This window comes from Martes martes (assembly GCF_963455335.1).
Source record: "Martes martes genome assembly, chromosome: 16".
Classification (NCBI taxonomy): Eukaryota; Metazoa; Chordata; class Mammalia; order Carnivora; family Mustelidae; genus Martes; species Martes martes.
This window is the reverse complement of record NC_137904.1, coordinates 29,449,963-29,468,170: the sequence shown is the minus strand read 5'-3', so window position 1 is coordinate 29,468,170 and position 18,208 is coordinate 29,449,963. Positions and strand designations below refer to the sequence as shown.

The 18,208-nt window shown below is 50.3% G+C and overlaps 1 protein-coding gene across 1 annotated transcript in view; it reads right to left on the bottom strand.

The window, feature by feature from the left end:
- MYO19 (myosin XIX) overlaps positions 1-18,208 on the bottom strand; it is a 30,065-nt gene that overhangs the window by 8,431 nt on the left and 3,426 nt on the right. Inside the window, exons 3-17 of the mRNA XM_080826413.1 lie at positions 17,917-18,065; positions 16,035-16,148; positions 9,896-10,028; positions 9,137-9,206; positions 8,502-8,604; positions 7,753-7,849; positions 7,537-7,613; positions 5,746-5,836; positions 5,147-5,318; positions 3,437-3,510; positions 2,624-2,745; positions 2,354-2,467; positions 1,924-2,100; positions 1,467-1,619; positions 313-420 (exon numbers count right to left, since the gene is read on the bottom strand). Coding sequence (XP_080682539.1) covers positions 313-420; positions 1,467-1,619; positions 1,924-2,100; positions 2,354-2,467; positions 2,624-2,745; positions 3,437-3,510; positions 5,147-5,318; positions 5,746-5,836; positions 7,537-7,613; positions 7,753-7,849; positions 8,502-8,604; positions 9,137-9,206; positions 9,896-10,028; positions 16,035-16,148; positions 17,917-18,065 — 1,754 coding nt within the window. The remainder of the gene's footprint in view (positions 1-312; positions 421-1,466; positions 1,620-1,923; positions 2,101-2,353; positions 2,468-2,623; positions 2,746-3,436; positions 3,511-5,146; positions 5,319-5,745; positions 5,837-7,536; positions 7,614-7,752; positions 7,850-8,501; positions 8,605-9,136; positions 9,207-9,895; positions 10,029-16,034; positions 16,149-17,916; positions 18,066-18,208) is intronic.

Here is an 18,208-nt window from a genome sequence, read left to right as displayed (position 1 = left end):
GGTGACGCAGGCTTTCAGCGAATCATAAGAGTCAACTGTCACACACGGCAGCTTCGGTCTCAGCAGGGCACAGCCAGCGCACAGAGTCAGACGCAGGGGGACATCTTGGCTAGCTCACCGTGCTGTGCACAGACCACGACACCATACATGACCGTGCTGCCGAAGCAGGGAACACAAGACGCCCTCATGTGAGACTCAGCCTGAGACATGCACTCTGGTCACTCCATTTGGAGGGTAAGTTCTGCCTTTCAATCCCTCAGGGCCTTGGCCAGATAGAACTCGCTGCAAAGCAGCTCCAGCTCTGTGAATTACCTCCTCCTGGAGAAAGCTGTGCGCCTGGCCCTGGCTGTTGGGCTTGATACAGCGAATGTAGTGGGGCGTCGTGCAATGCAGAACCTGCAGAAGCTGCTCCAGGGAGGCCTGCAGGAGCGAGACTGTGGGTCAGGCAGACTGGGGCTGCCGGCGCATGTCAGCTGGGCCCTGGTTAGTGACGGCCTCCAACACCCCTGGCGGTCCTCACAGCCCGGAGACGGGGATGCTCCCGGACCCTGGGATGATTATGGGAGGTGCTCACAGAGTCTAAGCACCCTCTTGGACTGACCTCCCACTGCTCCTCACCCCCTGCCTCCAGGGATCTTCCTGACCTACGATCTTACACCTGGCTGGTCTCTGCTTCTCTCCCCCCACCCTCACCAATGCAATCTTCCTAGAAGAGCACCATCTCAGAAGCCACTGCCACTCATTCAGGCAAGTTGTTCTCATGAAGCCCATCCTGTGTGCCAGGGGAGCTGTGCTGGGGTAATGAGACGGTCAGTCTGGGGCTCAGAACCAGGGTCTGACAGGCCACACCGACATGGGGTGGGCCCCCCTCAGTGGCGTATTTGAGGCTAGGTAGGAAAGTCCCAACAAAATCTGGGCTCCACAAGGTGTTTCCTCTAGGAGGTGATGATCAGGCTAAGGTTTGAAGGAGGAGAAGGAATCAATTAGGGCAAGGGGTACGGAGGGTAGGAATTCAGGGGCAATGGCACGGGAAAGGGAACGGGCGTCCCAGGAAGGGGGAGCAGAATGCGCAAGGGCTGAGAGGGGGCAGAAAGCAAAAGGTGCTGGAGGAGATGGCTAGTCTGCTAGCCAAGGACAGCTGGACCAGGACGCTGGAGAACTGGGAAGGAACGGGGCACAGAGGTTCAAGGAACTATTGCTGTCCATGACCGCCCTATCAGCAGTGGGTGAGAGGCCCTCACTGTGCCACCCACAAGATCCCAGGCTTTCAATCATGTCAATTATATGTCTCTTTGTCAGTTTCCCATCTCTGTCTTCCCTGTGAGGCTACCAACTCCATGTGGATGGGATCACGTTTCTGGGACTCATCAGTGCTCCCCAGCACACAGTACCAACCCTGGGAGGTGCTTGGTAAGTATATGAGATTGATGAGTGAACCAGGCACATATTAGCACCCCCAGACCCACCTTGAACTTGGACACCACAGTCAACACAGGGGCTCTGCTCTGGCCAGAGGGCTCCTCCTGGGCCTTTTCTTCGGGGTCAGTAGGAAACAGCACCTTGAGTAGGGGGTCCTGGGATTGCTGTAGGAGCCTGGTCAGCTCAGGGGGAACAGGGTCCTATTGGAAAAGGATAAGGGAAGCAGGTAAGGGCAGGTGGCATGCACCCATCTGGTGCGCCAGTCCTGCTCTCCAGGGCCCCAGAAGATGGCTTCACGGGAGCCTCACTGTGACAGGAGTCATTTCTGGGCAGCTCATCCCTGATTTTCAGGGACCTCAGGCAGGTAGGCCTAAGAAGTGACTTTGGATTCTGGGAGGATGTTCAGGAGAGAGAGAGTGCATGACCTGAAACTTCCATGCATGTTCAGTAGTAACTCAACACCTCATTTCATGCAGGCCTCCCCAAGCCATGGCCTGGTCTCACCTTGTTCTTCTCCACCAGGCCTGCGGTGTGGTACTGCACGGGCCCCGCGTAATGCAGCACGACGAAGCTGGGCTCCCGGCTGAGCTTATTGTGGCCCAGGTGGGGGCTGCCCGCCAGTGCACTCTCGATGCGGGTCTGGAGCTGGGCTGCACTACTTGGCCGATTTAGGCGGCATTCCTGCATGGGATAGGATGGGCGGTTAGCCACAAAAACGAGACAGGCTCGCCACAACCCTCACAGTCCCCACGCCCTGCGGGCCCCCCAACTGCAGAGTTGTTAGAGAGGCATCACAGTGACACTGAGACGGAAGGAACATAGGGATTAGCAAAAACATTTGGCAGATGGGAAGACAGAGGCACAGGGGCACAGTATAGTTTCCAAGGCCCCAGAAAGGCCCCACTCTGGTGCTCAGCACACTAGCAGACCCCACCTCGTTTATGAGGGAACAGATGCTGATGGGACTCCCCTCGATGAGATCCAAGCAGGTCTGGTTGTCCTGGTAGTTGACAAATGACCACTCCAGGCCCTCGACTGCATATTCCTCCTAGGGAACAAAGATGGCAGGAGAAGGCAAATGTGATCTGAGGCTGAGATGGTTCATCCATGGCTGGCCTCAATACCACAGCACATTCCAGAATGGCATCAAAGGAGGAACAAAAGGCTCCTGGTAAGCCCCCGGAAGGAGCTCTCCACCCCTCACCTGTTGGGCCCTCAGGTAGTGAGCCACATAGTGCTGCTGCAGCTTCTCGTTGGCGTAGTTGATGCACAACTGTTCCAGGCTGTTGTTGGGAAAGGACTCAAATCCGTACACATCCAGCAGGCCTGAGAGGATGGGGGAGAGCCCATGGGGCTGGTGCCCGGGCAGGAGGAGTATTGGGGGGACTGTGGGAACCCGGGGGGAAGGCGCACGCTTGGCAGCCTGGAGATGGAGTTGAATGAGCATGACACCCGGCAGTGGGCACAGGAGACACCCCACCTTGGGGTGGGGCCCATCTCCACTTCATGGCCCCTCAGAATTCAGAGCAGGAAGAAAGGCTGAATGAGGATTGAGGGGCAGCCTAGAGAACACTTTCTGTGTCCAATCCAATTTGGAGGGCCTTAATCTCACCAGCCCAACTGGTATCTAGAATGCCACTGTCCCTTGAGCAAACTTCCCATCTTTGAGCTTGACTTCCTCCCCTCCCTGACTGTTCCACCCCAGTTCCAACCATGTTGGCATATCCTCCAAATCCCTCTAATCTAGCTATCTTGCCTCTCCCCCCACTGCTTTCCTGAGGCTGGACCAGGGTCTCAGGGGAGGAGGGGCCCTCACAGACAAGACACCATCCAAGTCTGCCTGGAGAGCTACCGATGGGTCAGATGTGGGCACCGAGAACACGAGTCATCTTGCCCAGACATTGGTGGCTGAGGAGAAGGGGGTGCAGAGAAGGGAACAGAGCTACCCGGAGTCGCACAGTGGACACTATGGTTCTTTTTCTGAAAGAGTGCTCCCGGAAAGGTGAGCCCCTGCTACCTATGAAAGTGGTCCAGGAGGCAGGGTCTGCACAGATGCTGCTATTGATCACGGACACCAGCCAGTCAAACAGCCTGTTGGGATGGGGATGGAGGGAGAGAGGACTCCGGTGAGAGGTCAAGTGAGCCTGAGGGGCAGCAGCACTGCTCCTCCAGCCAGGGTGCCATGCTCCGAAGGGCTTGCATCCCAAGCCTGGCAGGCCAAAGAATCAAACATAGTCGTGCCTATCCCTCGACAAGACAGAAATCTGTCTTGGCCTGCCAGCATGCTGAACAAAGGACGAGACCCTGGGGCTAGATGGGGAGTGCATCTCCCATCAGTCGGGCACTTGGCTGGACACTCAGCTGGTATCTTGATTAGAAGGGAAGGAACTGATGGGCAGGCCTGCATTAGGCTTGCAAAGAACCAAGTTCATTAGACTCCCCTGCAAAACTAGACCTGTAGTGCCTAGAGCTCGAGACCCTGCCACATCCCCCTACTCGATCCTGCACAAGTGGCCCTAAGCGGCATCCTGTACTCTGGACCATTCCCCTCTACCCCCAAGAAGACAAGGCAGTCACTGTCCCGGGACACGTTCAGCACCATGTACGGTACTATTAAGGGGCCTCTTTCTTACAGTTTTTCTTAAAGTGACTGCTCTGCAACTTACTGCAATCAAGCTCTGGTTTCTGTTTTTGCCACAGGCGATTCAAGTACCCATCTGAGGTACCAGACACAAATGACCTGATGATACAGTGACCCTGTATGAAATGTTCTATTTCACACAGGCTCACTCTGTCTGTGGTCATCATATTTACCTTATCTGCTCATTTTGCAGTGACTTGACACAAAGGCTTTCAAAGTCTTTGGCCTGAAATCAGCTTTAAGGCAGTGGGAATGAAGTCTCTTGAGGAACTGGGGTCAGCCTGAGCCCAGATGCCGTGGGCCATTTTCATCTCAGTGGATCTTATTCCCCCAATAATGCCTCTTGGGAAGTTCACAAAAGCAGGGGGACCCTCTCTCCCCAGGGCCCAAGTTCCCATAAGCACATGCATACACTCGGTCCCATAGTTTTGGAGGATTCTGGGCCCTTGATACCTTTACTTGGTACCTGAAGGTTCTCAGAAGCCAGGGGGAGAAATCAACCTTAACCACATTGCCAGAGGGTGGAGATGCCCAAATAACCGACCAGAGAAAGGCCAGGACCCCACCTTTACCATGTTCTGGGCTCGCACTTGTGGCACACTATGCTGTGCAAGATAGTGGGCCATACTCTGCCTCCACCATCTATCATTATCCCCAGGTAACATAAAGACATGAAGTGCGAGGGCACATGGAGACAGAGGAGCCGATTCACCCAGAAGTCTAAGCCTGGAACTGTGACAGCCCCAGATCGCCCTCCAGGCCCGCTCTGCCAGCAGAGTCAGGCAGGCTTTCCTCACCCACTGCCAAGGGCGAGGCAGGCTCCTATGCTTTCATAATGAGCTGAATCTCGCCCAGACTGTGGCAACTTCCCCAGGCAGAGGACTCTGGAATTAAGGTCAAAGGCCTTGCTCAGGGAAAACCCAGGAGCCACTCCCTGCTGTCCCAAGGATCTGGGAAGCAGGGAGAAGAATGTGTCTGATTTACCTAGAAGCCTTCACCAGGGGCCTAGGCGTAATGCCCGAGGGTGTCTGGTCCAGCTCTAGATAGGCGGAGAACGTGGAAGGAGGGCAGGGCCTGATTGCTCACCGTGCATAGACTAGTTTGGCCACGCAGTCTCTTCGGGTGTCGCATTCGGCTCGGGAGCAGGGTTTCCGGAACACCTGCTGCTGCCTGCCTGCCCTGATGGTTCTGATCCGCAGCGTCTCCAGCAGCGGGTCTTCTGGAAGCTGCAGCAGCAAGGCTGATGTCCTGAGAGAGCCTGAGAGGGACACATCACCCTCCATCCACACAGCCCTCCTCACAAGACCATGTGGAAGTCATCACAGTGGAACTATGACCCACCCAACCGGACAGAATAAACCTAGGTTCAGATGAGTGGGACTTGCCCAAGGCAGAGACATGACTTGAACCCAGGATTCTCGGTCTCAGTCCACACTGCTCCATGTGGGACAAATCACTTTATAAACCCTCTTTTTTCTCATCTGTAAGATAAGGACGATGCTGTCTTCCCAGAGATGGGGCGAGGACTAACATCCACAGTTTCATCAAGAGCATCGCCTTCCAAATCCCACCCTCAGGCCTCCCCGCCCAGTCCCACCCACACTGGCCAGTTTCCAGACAGGGCAGGCCCTGCTCCCTGGAGCTGTGACCACAGCCTGAGCCCCAGGCCCCCACCCTGTCCTCACACTTGGCATCACCCGTCAGGTGGCAGGGCTGGGCTTCGTCCTCAGAGTGGGCAAAGCGGACATTGCCGAGGTGCAGCAGTCCGGCCAGGACCTGAGCGGGCAGGAGAGGACACGGTGTGAGCTCTTTCTCCAGGGCTGGAGCCTCGCCCAGGAAGGGTCCGTCTCCTGCTGAATAGTACCAGGATAAGAAGAGAACCTCCTAACTGATGCCCCCTGACAAGGGACCCTGCCGGCACAATTCTGTAAGAGTTATAGGCATCACCTTGTTTAGTCCTTTCAACTACCTGTGAGGAATGTGCTGTGCCCATGACAGAGGTGACAGAGGAAGAAGTTCAATCATACAGGGGTCTCAATCTTGGGATCGTGAGTTCGAGTCCCACATTGGGTGTAGAGATTACTTAAAAAAATAAAATAAAATCTTCAAATCACAAGCCTACAGGCCACAGACTTAGTAAAAGACAAAAGTAGGATGAGAACCCAGGCAGTCTGATTTCAGATGCCTCCCAGGGCAGCCAGTAGAGCTCCTAAGTCACCCACTGCCTGTCTCTGTGCCTCCCCTTCTTTAGGGGCAGGCTGTGACAACACCACTGTTACCTGGGTGCCAGGCTCACTGCTGTGTGGCCAGTGGGGGTTTGGCTCTGGCTCCCTCTAGCCTTTTCTCAGCACGGTGGGGCTTCTGACAGCTCAGCCTGGGGTGGAATCTGGGACTGTGTAGCAGGCTCTCTGTCCCAGTCCACATTGTATAGCGGACTGTGCACTCACTGATCCACACAGATGAGTCCCCACGGGCTACAGAGAAGAGACTCAAGTCCAGCAACTTGAAAACTCTCAGACCCTTATTGGGGGAACAGGACCTCCCCTACCATCCCCGTCTGGTTCCAGGCAGGGGGTCTCTACATGCTACTAGAGTTGAGGCCACAGCCTACCTTCGGAGAAGACTGCCATGCCCAGTGGGCAGAGGGTCAGATACTGCAAGGCCAACACTGTTATCCAGAACCCAACTGTTGTCCACTTGCCCTGGTTGTCCCCATGTGCTTTCCCTCTGGCCAAACTCTAGCCCTATAGTACCTATACAGGCCATGACCCCCTCCTGCCTGAGCAGCCCCCACCCAGAGGCAGAGGTCATTTCCCAGTGCACCACCATCTCCCCGCACAGGCTTCCCTGTGGCTCCTGCCAACCCACCCTATATATCCCCCCCCGGTGCTCCGGCAGGGTGAGAAGCGAGGCCACTTGTGGGCCCAGCTCACCTGGGTCAACACTCTGAGAGGAGGAAAAAGTGGGAAGTCGGAATATCTACATCTGATACAAACCGTCAGTGATGTCTGATCTAGGGCTAGGGAGGTCACTTTACTTCTCTAGTCTTTTCAAGCATAAAAATGGGAATAATCTCCATATGTGTAGGACTACTGAAAAAACCAAGTGGACTAAGAGTTATGAACATGATTTTAAAGTCTGAATACTTTAGACGAAGCTGTGATAGCGTTAGTTCTCTATTCTGTATTCTGATCACTGCAGTAGTAACTGACCTAGGCACCTTGCCCTCCCCCTGCTGAGCCCCCAACCACTGTGTTAGGTTTTAACCACCGCACTGTGCACTCAATCATTGTCCCCTATGCCCTATCCATCCTGACACCCCGTCTAGGCTCAGTAGCACAGAGGGTAACAGACTACTTAGAGGTTGCACAGTGGGGCTTCAAGTCCTAGATCTTCAGAATTCAGAGAAGGGACCCATGAAAGGGGCTGCCCATCCATCACCTCTGCCAAACAGAAGGTGTACCTTTTCTTCTAACCTGAAAGATGTTGTTCTGAGCAGAGGTGTCGATGCCCAAATGAAGCATGGCCTCTCTGGTCACCTCGAAACAATCCTCTGAAAAGGAATCCAAGTCACAGCCCAGGGTCAGGACCAGAGGTCAGCAGGGGCAGCGAGGGGGTGAAGGCAGGCCCTGTGCAGAGGGTGAGTGGGTACTGACGGGCCAGTCCAGGGTGCTGGACAAGGCTCCCCCTACCTTCCAAGGTCCTCTCTGGGTTGGGCAGCCAAAAGAAGGCTGCTCCCTCGGGGAGGTGCCACTGGAGCCTCTCGTCCATGCTGGCTCCTTTACAGATCTGTGGGGAGGGGTGGGCAGGCGACCGAGGTGAGAATGTGAGGAAGCCAGGCCTGCATAAGCCCAGGGTTGCCACGGGAGGAGAAATGCTTTGATATCAGAAGGCTGAGAGGTGAGAGAGCCAAGGCATAGAGCCCAGGACAGGCCCAGGGACAAAAGTCGCAGGAACAGTTCTGAGTATCTCCAACCCGATGCAAAAACAGCCTGCTGAGGAGGCCTGTGGTCTGATGAAGAAAGCACGACTCCTGTCTGGGGAGCCCCAGGTCCATCTGAGCAGGAGACATTCTATCCAGGCTCTGGGGTACCCCAAGTCTGATGGGAGACACATCAGACACAGCTCTAGGGAAGCTCTCACTCTGCTGGAGACAGGTGCCATTCTAAGAGTCCTTGGTCTGATGAGGGGGACCCAGTCCCAGTGTCAAGGACCTTTTGGTCTGATAGAGAAAGCAAATGCATCTCCAGGTCAAAACCATTCTGGGAGCCAAGGTCCAGCGTGAGGCAGAAGAGTCACAGAAAGTCTGCAGGAATAAGTGGCGGCATCACTGAAAGCGGTGGGTCAGGCCTGGGGCCTGGGGGGCAGAGCAGAGGGCTTGGAAGCTCAGACCCATCTCTACCCTACATCTGGGCAGCTGTGGGCCCAGCTGGACACAAACCTGGTAGAAGATGTGGAAGTTCCTCTCACTAGACGCCTGACAAGCCACTCGGGTTTTCTCCAGGAGGTATGTCTGGACTGCAGCTCCAGTCATCTGCTGGGCCCTGGGCACAAGCAGGTAGGCATTTATTAAGGACTTACTGTCTGTCAGAATGCAACATAGCCACTCCCCACAAAGCTCTTCCACCTAGTCAAAGTGGGTCTTGAGCACTAGGGACCACTTGGCAGGTCCTTGGGTGGTCTAGAACATTCCCCTGTGACCAGCTCAGGTGGACAGGGCCAAGGACTCTATATACCATTTTGTCCCAACTCAAGGCAGGAACAGAAACCCCCGCTTCAAGCTCAGGGGTGCAATCCAGAGAGGTGGTGGTTTAACTGGAAGCCCCTGAACCAGGGTAGAAGCTAGGAGGAACTCATAGGCCATGATAAGCACACTGCCTCAGGGTCTTTGAGGCTGGAGTAGCTAGAATTCTCCAGGTTCAAAGATCACCCCCAGGTTCATTTATTCCACAAATATTACATGCCAGGAGGGGCAGGGTTCTGCCCAGAGAAGCAGCCCAGGCTGGAAGCTGCCCTAGCCACTTTCAGACTCCCCATCCCCGTCCTCCCCTCAGCCAAAGTGGCAGCAGCCATTACCTGTTTAGCTGGAGCTGGATGAACTTCCCAAAGCGACTGCTGTTGTTATTCCTCAGGGTGCACGCATTCCCTACAGATCACACCTAGGTTCATACCACTCCCCCGGTGTGACCCGGTTCTCGTGGGCCGGGATGAGGGCACGTCCCTATCCTCAAGTCATCTAACAGCCCCTTTATGGGTTTCCATGTCACAGGGGACAGGACTAGGGAATGGGCACTTGGGCTTCAGCAAATGTGTTTCAGGAGGGTTAGAGCTTCTTGGCAATGAACTGGAATGAGCAAGCCTAGTGATCAGGGACTGTATTCTTTGAAGGGAAAGGGCCAAAACCAACAAGCTGTCACTATTGAGTTAGACAACATCTAGGTACAACAAACTTATCTCCACTCTGCCTCAGGACAGAGTGGGCCCAGCCAGACACACCTAGGCTCGAGTCACAACATGGACACTCACTGATGAGCATTCTTAGACAAGTCCCCTTCTCTGAACCCTCAGGAAACCAATACGTAAGAACAGGATTTGAACAAGGTGAGCCACAAGGTCCTCTCTGGCACACTGTTACATCTGCCTAGGCCAGAGGAGGGGGTGACTCTAACGGAAGGAGCCCAAGGGCACTTGGGAGGTTGTGGGTCCAAGGCAGTGAGTGGTACTCTCATCCTCCAACTCCCACAGACAGACTCAAAGCACTACCCCTCTCCTTGGGAGGTGGCAAATCCCAGGGGAAATAGAATCAAGGTACTATGCAGAGGACACCAAGCTCACCAAAAGCTTCCATGACAGGGTTGGAGTTCAAGATTCGCTGTTCAATTCTCTCTGCAATCTTGTGGCTCTCCTGGGATGTGGGTGAGGCAGCCACCACAGCGTAGAACTTCATCAGGCAGCGGGACGTCCATGTCTGTGGCAGAAACAACCCCGTGGGAGCCGTGTCCACGTTCCCTCCCACTGTACCTCAGGATATGGGGCCCACCAGAGCCCTCTTCTCCATCAGGCATAGTGCTGACCAAATGCGGGAATGCTGAATTCAACTGTGTCCTTGGGCAAGGCAATTCCCCCATCTGCGAAATGGGGGGTTGCTCACTTCTGCTGCTCCTAGTTCCAGAGGACACCTTTAAGAAATGAAGGAAGCCAGGAGAAGGGACAACCCACCTTGACCTGGGCAGGCTACTCAGTGTCTCTGAGGGCTCACAGCTAATACTGACCACTCTATGACAGGCACTGAGCTAATATGGATGTTTTCTGTGCATTTTCTTTTTTTTTTTTTTTTCCTTTTAAAGATTTTATTTATTTCACAGAAGGAGACGGCAAGAGAGGGAACACAGCAGAGGGGACCTGGAGAGGGAGAAGCAGGCTCTGCTGAGCAGGGAGCCTGATGCAGGGCTCAATCTCACAACCTTTGAGATCACGACCTGAGCTGAAACTGAGAGTCGGATGCCTAACCAACTGAGCCACCCAGGCCCCCCCAAAATGAGTTTTCTTTTAGAGATAAAAAATATCACATCCCCAATGCTCTTTACTCCTTTGTATCAATCCAAATATTCACATGGTTTCATATTCCTTTGGCCTAAAGAACTTTAATGTTTCTTGTAGTATAGGCCTATTGGCAATGAATTCCTTCAACTTTTGTCTGAACGTCTTTATTTCCATTTTTTTTTAATTTAAAAAAATTTTTTTAAAGTAATCTTAAAGTAAAATTTTAAAGTAAAGTATTTTAAAGTAAAGCTCAGCATGGGGCTTGAACTCACAACCCTGAGATCAAGAGTTGTATGTTCCACTGACTAGCCAGCTGGGCATCCCTTGTTTTACATTTTTTAAGATATTTTGGTATTTTTCCTCATAACAGAATTCTAGGTTGACAGGTATTTTTTTCTTAAAAACAAAACAAAACAAAACAAACAAACCAACCTCAACCCCAACTTTCTTCTTTATTAAGTAATCTCTATATGCCCAATGTGGGGCTCAAACTCATAACCCTGAGATCAAGAGTTACATGCTCTACTAACTGAGCCAGCCAGGTGCCCCAACAGATATTTTCTTTCAGCACTTTAAAGATGTTGCTACTACCTTTGGGCCTGCAGTTTTTTTGCTTGTTTTTTTTTTTTTTTTTAACAGTGCAGTTTTTTAAAAATTTTATTTATTTATTTGTCAGAGAGAGAGTGGGAGAGAGAGTGAGCGAGCATAGGCAGAGGCAGAGGGAGAAGCAGGCTCCCTGCCAAGCAAGGAGCCCGATGTGGGACTCGATCCCAGGACGCTGGGATCATGACCTGAGCCGAAGGCAGCTGCTTAACCAACTGAGCCACCCAGGCGTCCCTGCTTGTTTTTGTTTTAAAGATTGACTGACTTATTTTTTGAGCAAGAGAGTGAGAGAGAGCATGAGCAGAATGGGCAGAGGGAAGGAGAGAGAATCTGAAGCAGATTCTGTGCTGAGTGTGGAGCCCGACACAGGGCTTGATCCCACCACCCTGACATCATGACCTGTACTGGAACCAAGAGTCAGATGCTCAACTGACTGTGCCACCCAGGCATCCCTGGGCTTGCAGTTTTTGAAAGATGCCCATTGGCACTCTTATCTTTGTTTCTCTTGCCGTAATATTTCTTTTTTTCTGGTTCCCATAAAAGTTTGCTCCTTATGTTTGGTTTTCAGCAATTTGTTTTCTTTGTATTCATCTGCTTTTGCTTTCTGAACTTCTTGGATCTGTGCTTGTCATCTTTTGTTCATTGTGTAAGGTATCACCTCTGACCCATATGTTCTCTTTCTCCTGGTGCACCAAGAACAACTATGGTAGACCATGGGCTACCGTACCACGGCTCTCAGATGTGCTTCTCTCTGTTTCTCAATTTGAATTATTCCTATTGATTTACTCTCAAATTCACTGATGTATTCATCTGCAAGTCTGGTCTGTTGATAAGCATGAAACAATTATTCATTATACTTTTACTTTTTATCGTTTTCATTTAACTCTTTATAGTTTCCATATCTGTGCTAAAGAATCTTTTCTGGAGCCTGACAAGCTTATGAGAAAAGTTGTGGACATTCAGGGTCCCACAGGTTTCAAAAGCTACCTACAGTGAGGCTCCCTGGTTGACAATCCTATCTATAAACATGAAGATTCTAATCAGTTGCTTAATGAAGCATTTAATGCTTTATTCTTTTTTTTTTTTAATGGATCCTCTCTTTTATTTTTTTTTTAAGATTTTATTTATTTATTTGACAGACAGAGTTCACAAGTAGGCAGAGAGGCAGGGAGAGAGAGAGGAGGAAGCAGGCTCTTTTAGAGCAGAGAGCCCAATGCGGGGCTCGATCCCAGGACCCTGGGATCATGACCTGAGCCGAAGGCAGAGACTTTAACCCACTGAGCCACCCAGGCGCCCCAATGCTTTATTCTTAAATATGAACAGAAACAGTGATCATCAACTCTTTTACACAAATGACAAATATCACAACAAATGAAGGAAAAGGAACTAGAAGGAAACAAAGTCAATGCAAGGAGCAGAAGACAAAATAATTAAGTATCCTCAAAAATAAGATACTGAGGGGTACCTGGGTGGCTCAGAGGGTTAAGCCTCTGCCTTCGGCTCAGGTCATGATCTCAGGGTCCTGGGATCGAGCTCTGCATCAGGCTCTCTGCTCAGCATGGAGCCTGCTTCCCCCCGCTCTCTCTGCCTGCCTCTCTGCCTACCTGTGATCTCTCTCTCTGTGTCAAATAAATTAAAAAATAATGATAAATAAATAAATAAATAAATAAATAAAAAATACTGATCTGTGAAATAAGACCAGGATGGTGGGGCAGTAGGGAATAATATTCAGAGAACAAGAGAGAACTCTAACCTTTTTTAACAAAAATCCAAAAAATTGGAAGGTAGAGAATATCTCCCAGAAGGTAAAACAAAATATTGAGACAGAAGAATAAGTGAGAAAAATAAGAATATTAGATAATTAATCAAACTTCTTTCTAACAGGAGATCCAAGAAGAGAAAACAGGAGGGAGGAAATTATTAAATTATTAGCTGTAATACAAATTTCCCCCAACAAAAGAACGGGTTAAAAAAATCCACACAAAATATCCAGCACAGCAAATGAAACAAAACAAAACAACCATACCAAGACACAGCACTGTGAGTTTTAATACCTATGAATAAAAATTAAGACTGTTAAAAGCTTTTGAAAAAAACAAAACAAAACACAAATCACCATTATGGATTGGGACTCTCAATCACAACACTCAAAAAACAGAGAAGGAAAAAACCTTATAAATTTGGAAAGAAAATGGTCTCCAACCTGGAATTATAAAATCCAGCCAACATATAAAATTTGAGGCAAAATAAACATTTTCAGAGGTGCAACAACTAAAAAATCTGCCCACATGTACCTTTTCCAAGAAGCTACTAAAGAATGTGCTCCATAAAAACAAGGCCATTAAGAAGCTGAAGCCATGGGCTCCAGCAACAGGCTTTTTGGGGGCAGGGAGTTTGTCATAGGACAAAGGGCAATTGGGGGATCCCCGGAGTGAGGCAGAGAAGCTCCCAAGTAATAACTGTGTGGCAACACCCACTGACAGCCACCAGTCCAGGTGGGAGCCAGAGATATGGGAGCTCTGGGAAGAACATCACCAAGAAAAAAAAAGGATCTGATGTTCTGGCCAGTGGACAGGTGTTATGCAGCTTTGGTGATAGGTTTAGTAATAACTTAATAATAGGTATACAGAAACTAAACAAGTGAAAAAACAGGGCAATTATGAAGTAGAGGGAAAGTAAAATTATACAAGAAAGGATAGTCTATTATACTGCTTTGCTATGAGCAATATATCCATGGCTGTAATACCGCATATTAACTAGAAATCGTGACATTTATGTATCTGGGGGCAGAGAAATAGGGCTAAATCCTTATCATACCTGAAAATGAACAATCAGGTAAAAAACTGAAAACTTAATAAAAGGATGTTGTTTAGAAATATGGATGCAGGGGCGCCTGGGTGGCTCAGTGGGTTAAAGCCTCTGCCTTCGGCTCAGGTCATGATCCCAGGGTCCTGGGATCAAGCCCCTCGTCGGGCTCTCTGCTCCGTGGAGAGCCTGCTTTCTCCTCTCTCTCTGCCTGCCTCTCTGCCTACTTGTGAACTCTGTCTGTCAAATAAATAAATAAAATCTTAAAAAAAAAAAAAAGAAAGAAAGAAATATGGATACAGGGTGCCTGGGTGGCTCAGTGGGTTAAGCCTCTGCCTTCGGTCCTGGGATGGAGCCCCGCATCGGGCTCTCTGCTCAGCGGGGAGCCCACTTCCCCCTCTTTCTCTGCCTACTTGTGATCTCTCTGTCAAATAAATAAATAAAATCTTAAAAAAAAAAAAAAAGAAATACTGATGCAAACGCCCAAATAAACTGCTAGAATATGTGAAAGTCGTTGCCTCTGGAAGAGAGCGATAGTCTTGGTAGATATGGGTAGGGCTGCTGGGTTTTTTTGTTTTTTAATTTATTTATTTGACAGAGAGAGAGATCACAAGTAGGCAGAGCAACAGGCAGAGAGAGGGAAAGCAGGCTCCCTGCTGAGCAGAGAGCCTGATTTGGGGCTCGATCCCAGGACCCTGAGATCATGACCTGAGATCATGACCTGAAGGCAGAGGCTTAACCCACTGAGCCACCCAGGTGCCCCTACTGTTCTTCTTTGTAAGCCCTGCGGTATTGCTTGGTTTTTGAACTATGTAATTATGCTACTACTTATTAAAAATGAGCTTTAAAAAAAAAAATACAGACCCAGCAAAAGACCATAGCGGCTGCTCAATAAAGGTACTGAGCTCCGGTGGCATGGGTTTCAGGCCAGGTCCGCCTCTGCTCCCCAGAGCAATTCTGGAGGACAATGGGCTTCCTCTACGAGCTGGGTATGAGCCACTGCACTGGCCACTTCGAAAGAGCTCTTGAAGATCTTCTCCACACCCAAGTCCAAGCTGTCATCCCTGCAGCTTACTATTTTCACCTGTTTCCTTGTCTTTCCCAGTGGACTAAGAGGCCCCCGAAAGCCGTATGTCGCATTTTTCATCTCTGTTCCTTCCCCTGCCACTCTTTAGTGGCTAGCCCACGGCCTAGAAGCTGGCAGGTACTCAGTGCTCAGCAATTCTCTCACATGTAAGTACAGGCAGAGGCAGTTTATGGTCTAAAAAAATCCCTTGTGATGGTAAAAGCATTGTGGAAAGGGTGGGGTGGCTGGGTGAGCCTTGGCAAGAAGGTGGCGAGGCCTGGCCTGGTGGCCTCCTCTGACCAGCTGTGCAACTCCTGAACCAGCCCTGTGTAGCATTCTGTCTCACCTGTTGTGGTTTGGGCACCCAGGGAGCCACATGACTGCATCAAATGATTCTGTCCTTCCCCACAGCTGGCCCAATGCACTGTCCTTGCCATCATGGCCAACCCATGTAGTGGGTGGACTACTCCAATAAACCCTTTCCCACCAGTAACCCCAGGTACTTCTAGAGTGCTGCCATGTGCCAAGTGTGCCACCAAGTGCCTATGTGCATTGGTCCATTTAACTCTCATAGGAGTCCCATGATTTACAATTTGGTCCTCCTATCCCTGTCATGTTACAAATGAAAGACTGAGGTTTGCAGAACCTCTTAACCATATTCTGGAATCCCCAACAGCTGACTTTTGTTTCCAGTGGTGTCAGAGCTGAGATCTTTGAGAAAAATGAAGACTGAGAGAAAAAATATCTCACCCAGGGTTACGTGGAAGAGCCTGGACTAAAACGCTGTCTCTTGACTTCCTGCCCAGTGCTTGCTTACCACTGCACGCTCACTCCCTGCTTTAGCTAGCCTATCTGGGAATGACTAGGCAGCAAACAACTCCACAAGGAATGACCTCCTTCTTCTCTGCCCACCCCACCAGTCACAAAGTTGACAGGGTAAGAAAGAGGCCCTCCTACCTTTCCAGCACCACTCTCTCCGCTGACAATGATAGATTGGTTGACTGGCTCAATCAGGCTCTTGACATTCCTGTAGGTCTGTTCACCCACAGTGAAGATGTGGGGCTTCAGTTTCTAAAACATCAAGGGGTGAGAGGTCACATAAGGGAACGCCTGTCTCCAAGTAGTGGTTGATCAAATGACGGCTGAGAGGGGAGGCTGCCAACAGCAGTGCCAGGAGGTTTCCTCTAGAAAAATCTCTTGGATATAACAGTGTTAGACCCAACCGTGGGAGCCCTATGATGGCTGTCTCCACTCATCTTCTCTTAGTATGGAAGCAGCACTGGCCTTGACCAGTCTATAACCTTAACACTTCGTCCTCCCGTTTCATCTTACCTTAAGTCTTATTCTGCTGCTTATTATTTTATGTTACTGTACTCTGCAGCATGCAAAGAACTTTCCTACAAGTTACTGCCTAAAAAATCTATCCATTAGTTGGATAGCTAATCCTATTTTATGGACAAGAAATCTGAGGTTTGGAGGTGTTAAATAACCTTCCCAAGGCCACTCAGCAAGTAATTGTAACCATGTGACTTGAATTTCAAGGCCGCTATTCTTCTTTCCATCTACAAATACTAATTATCCTCAATGTGCCAGGCACTAAACTGGGCACTGGGGAAACAGGAAACCATGACATGGCTTTTGCCTTTGAAGAGGCTCTCAGTGAGATATGGGCTCTCAGGGAAGACTTAGACACTTAACCATGCATGAGCTCCTGGGGGGCCAGGCCATCTGCACAATGCCTAGCCAGCCCAGCATGGCCCACCCAGCAATCACCATCTATCCACAGATTCCTGGAGAGAAGGCACTGCTGTGGATAGTGACAGAGCCTTCCCTCTCTGCACCTGCCTCTGCCCCAGCCTCCTCTTCCCTGAACTATTAAAAGCCTCCAACTGTTCTCCCTATATCTTTTTTTTTTTTTTTTGAAGATTTTACTTACTTATTTGACAGACAGAGATCACAAGTAGGCAGAGAGGCAGGCAGAGAGAGAGGCAGAGAGAAGAGGAAGCAGGTTCTCCGATGAGCAGAGAGCCGGATGTGGGGCTCGATCCCAGGACCCTGGGATCATGACCTGAGCTGAAGGCAGAGGCTTAACCCACTGAGCCACCCAGGCGCCCCTGTTCTCCCTGTATCTTGTTTCACATTTCTGAACTTGACTCCCCCAGCTTCCAGAGTAATTATCCCCATGGCGGGCTCCAGTCAGTCCCTCCACCTCTGGGGAAGCTGCACTGTGGATATATTCCACCTGCTGTGATGCTTCAGACCCTTCGCCAGCAGCCCTGGCTTATCTCATCTTCCCATCTCATCTGCTGTCTCTCTCCTTGACAGCACCCTTCCTGCCAGCAAATTTGCTCTTCCCTCTCTCTGAGGACATCATGCACTTAAGCACCAGCTAGCCTATTTGCTGCCTGCTCCAACTCCAACCCCACCAGAATTTATTCCTCTCATTCCTCTTGGAGGAGAGGAACAAGTGCTGAATTTTCTAGGGCCTTCCTTATTATACGTAATTTTATTCTCCCCCCCCCAAAAAGGTTCATTAAATATACAAATATACCTTCATAAATCTGTCCCTATTAATAACACCACAAACAAGAAAAAAAATTCCATTATCCTATCTTTTTATTTTAGGTTCCAAACTCAGTTAAACAAGTATTTATTTATATCTCATTTTGCACCTGTCCTGTGTCCAGAATTCTTCAAGCCCTTGGTGGGCAGGGCCATGGCACCAGCAGACTCTGAATGACCGCATGGCTGGTGAATAGATGGATAATGATGGGGAAGCTGCAAGGAGGCCTGGGGGATATGGCGGAGCCCTGAGGCCCAGGATGTGGCTGAGTCTTACCTGGGGCTGAGGAGCAGCGTGGTACTCTCTCATCAGTGCTGGTGAGTAGAGCTGAGGGACGGGCTTGAAGGGGTTCAGAGCGACCAGGGCGCAGCCAGCATTGGTGTAGAATGTGTCTGCTGCGTACCGAGCCTGCAAACACCTCAAGACTGAGGCAGAGGCACCTTTAGCAAACTCTGGCTCAAATATAGATACAACTGCCCACACAAACACTGGCCTAACAGTGCTACTAGCAATTAGCCAAGTGCCTTTAGTTCCTAGCAGCTCCCTGATGAATAGGTACAAGATCTAA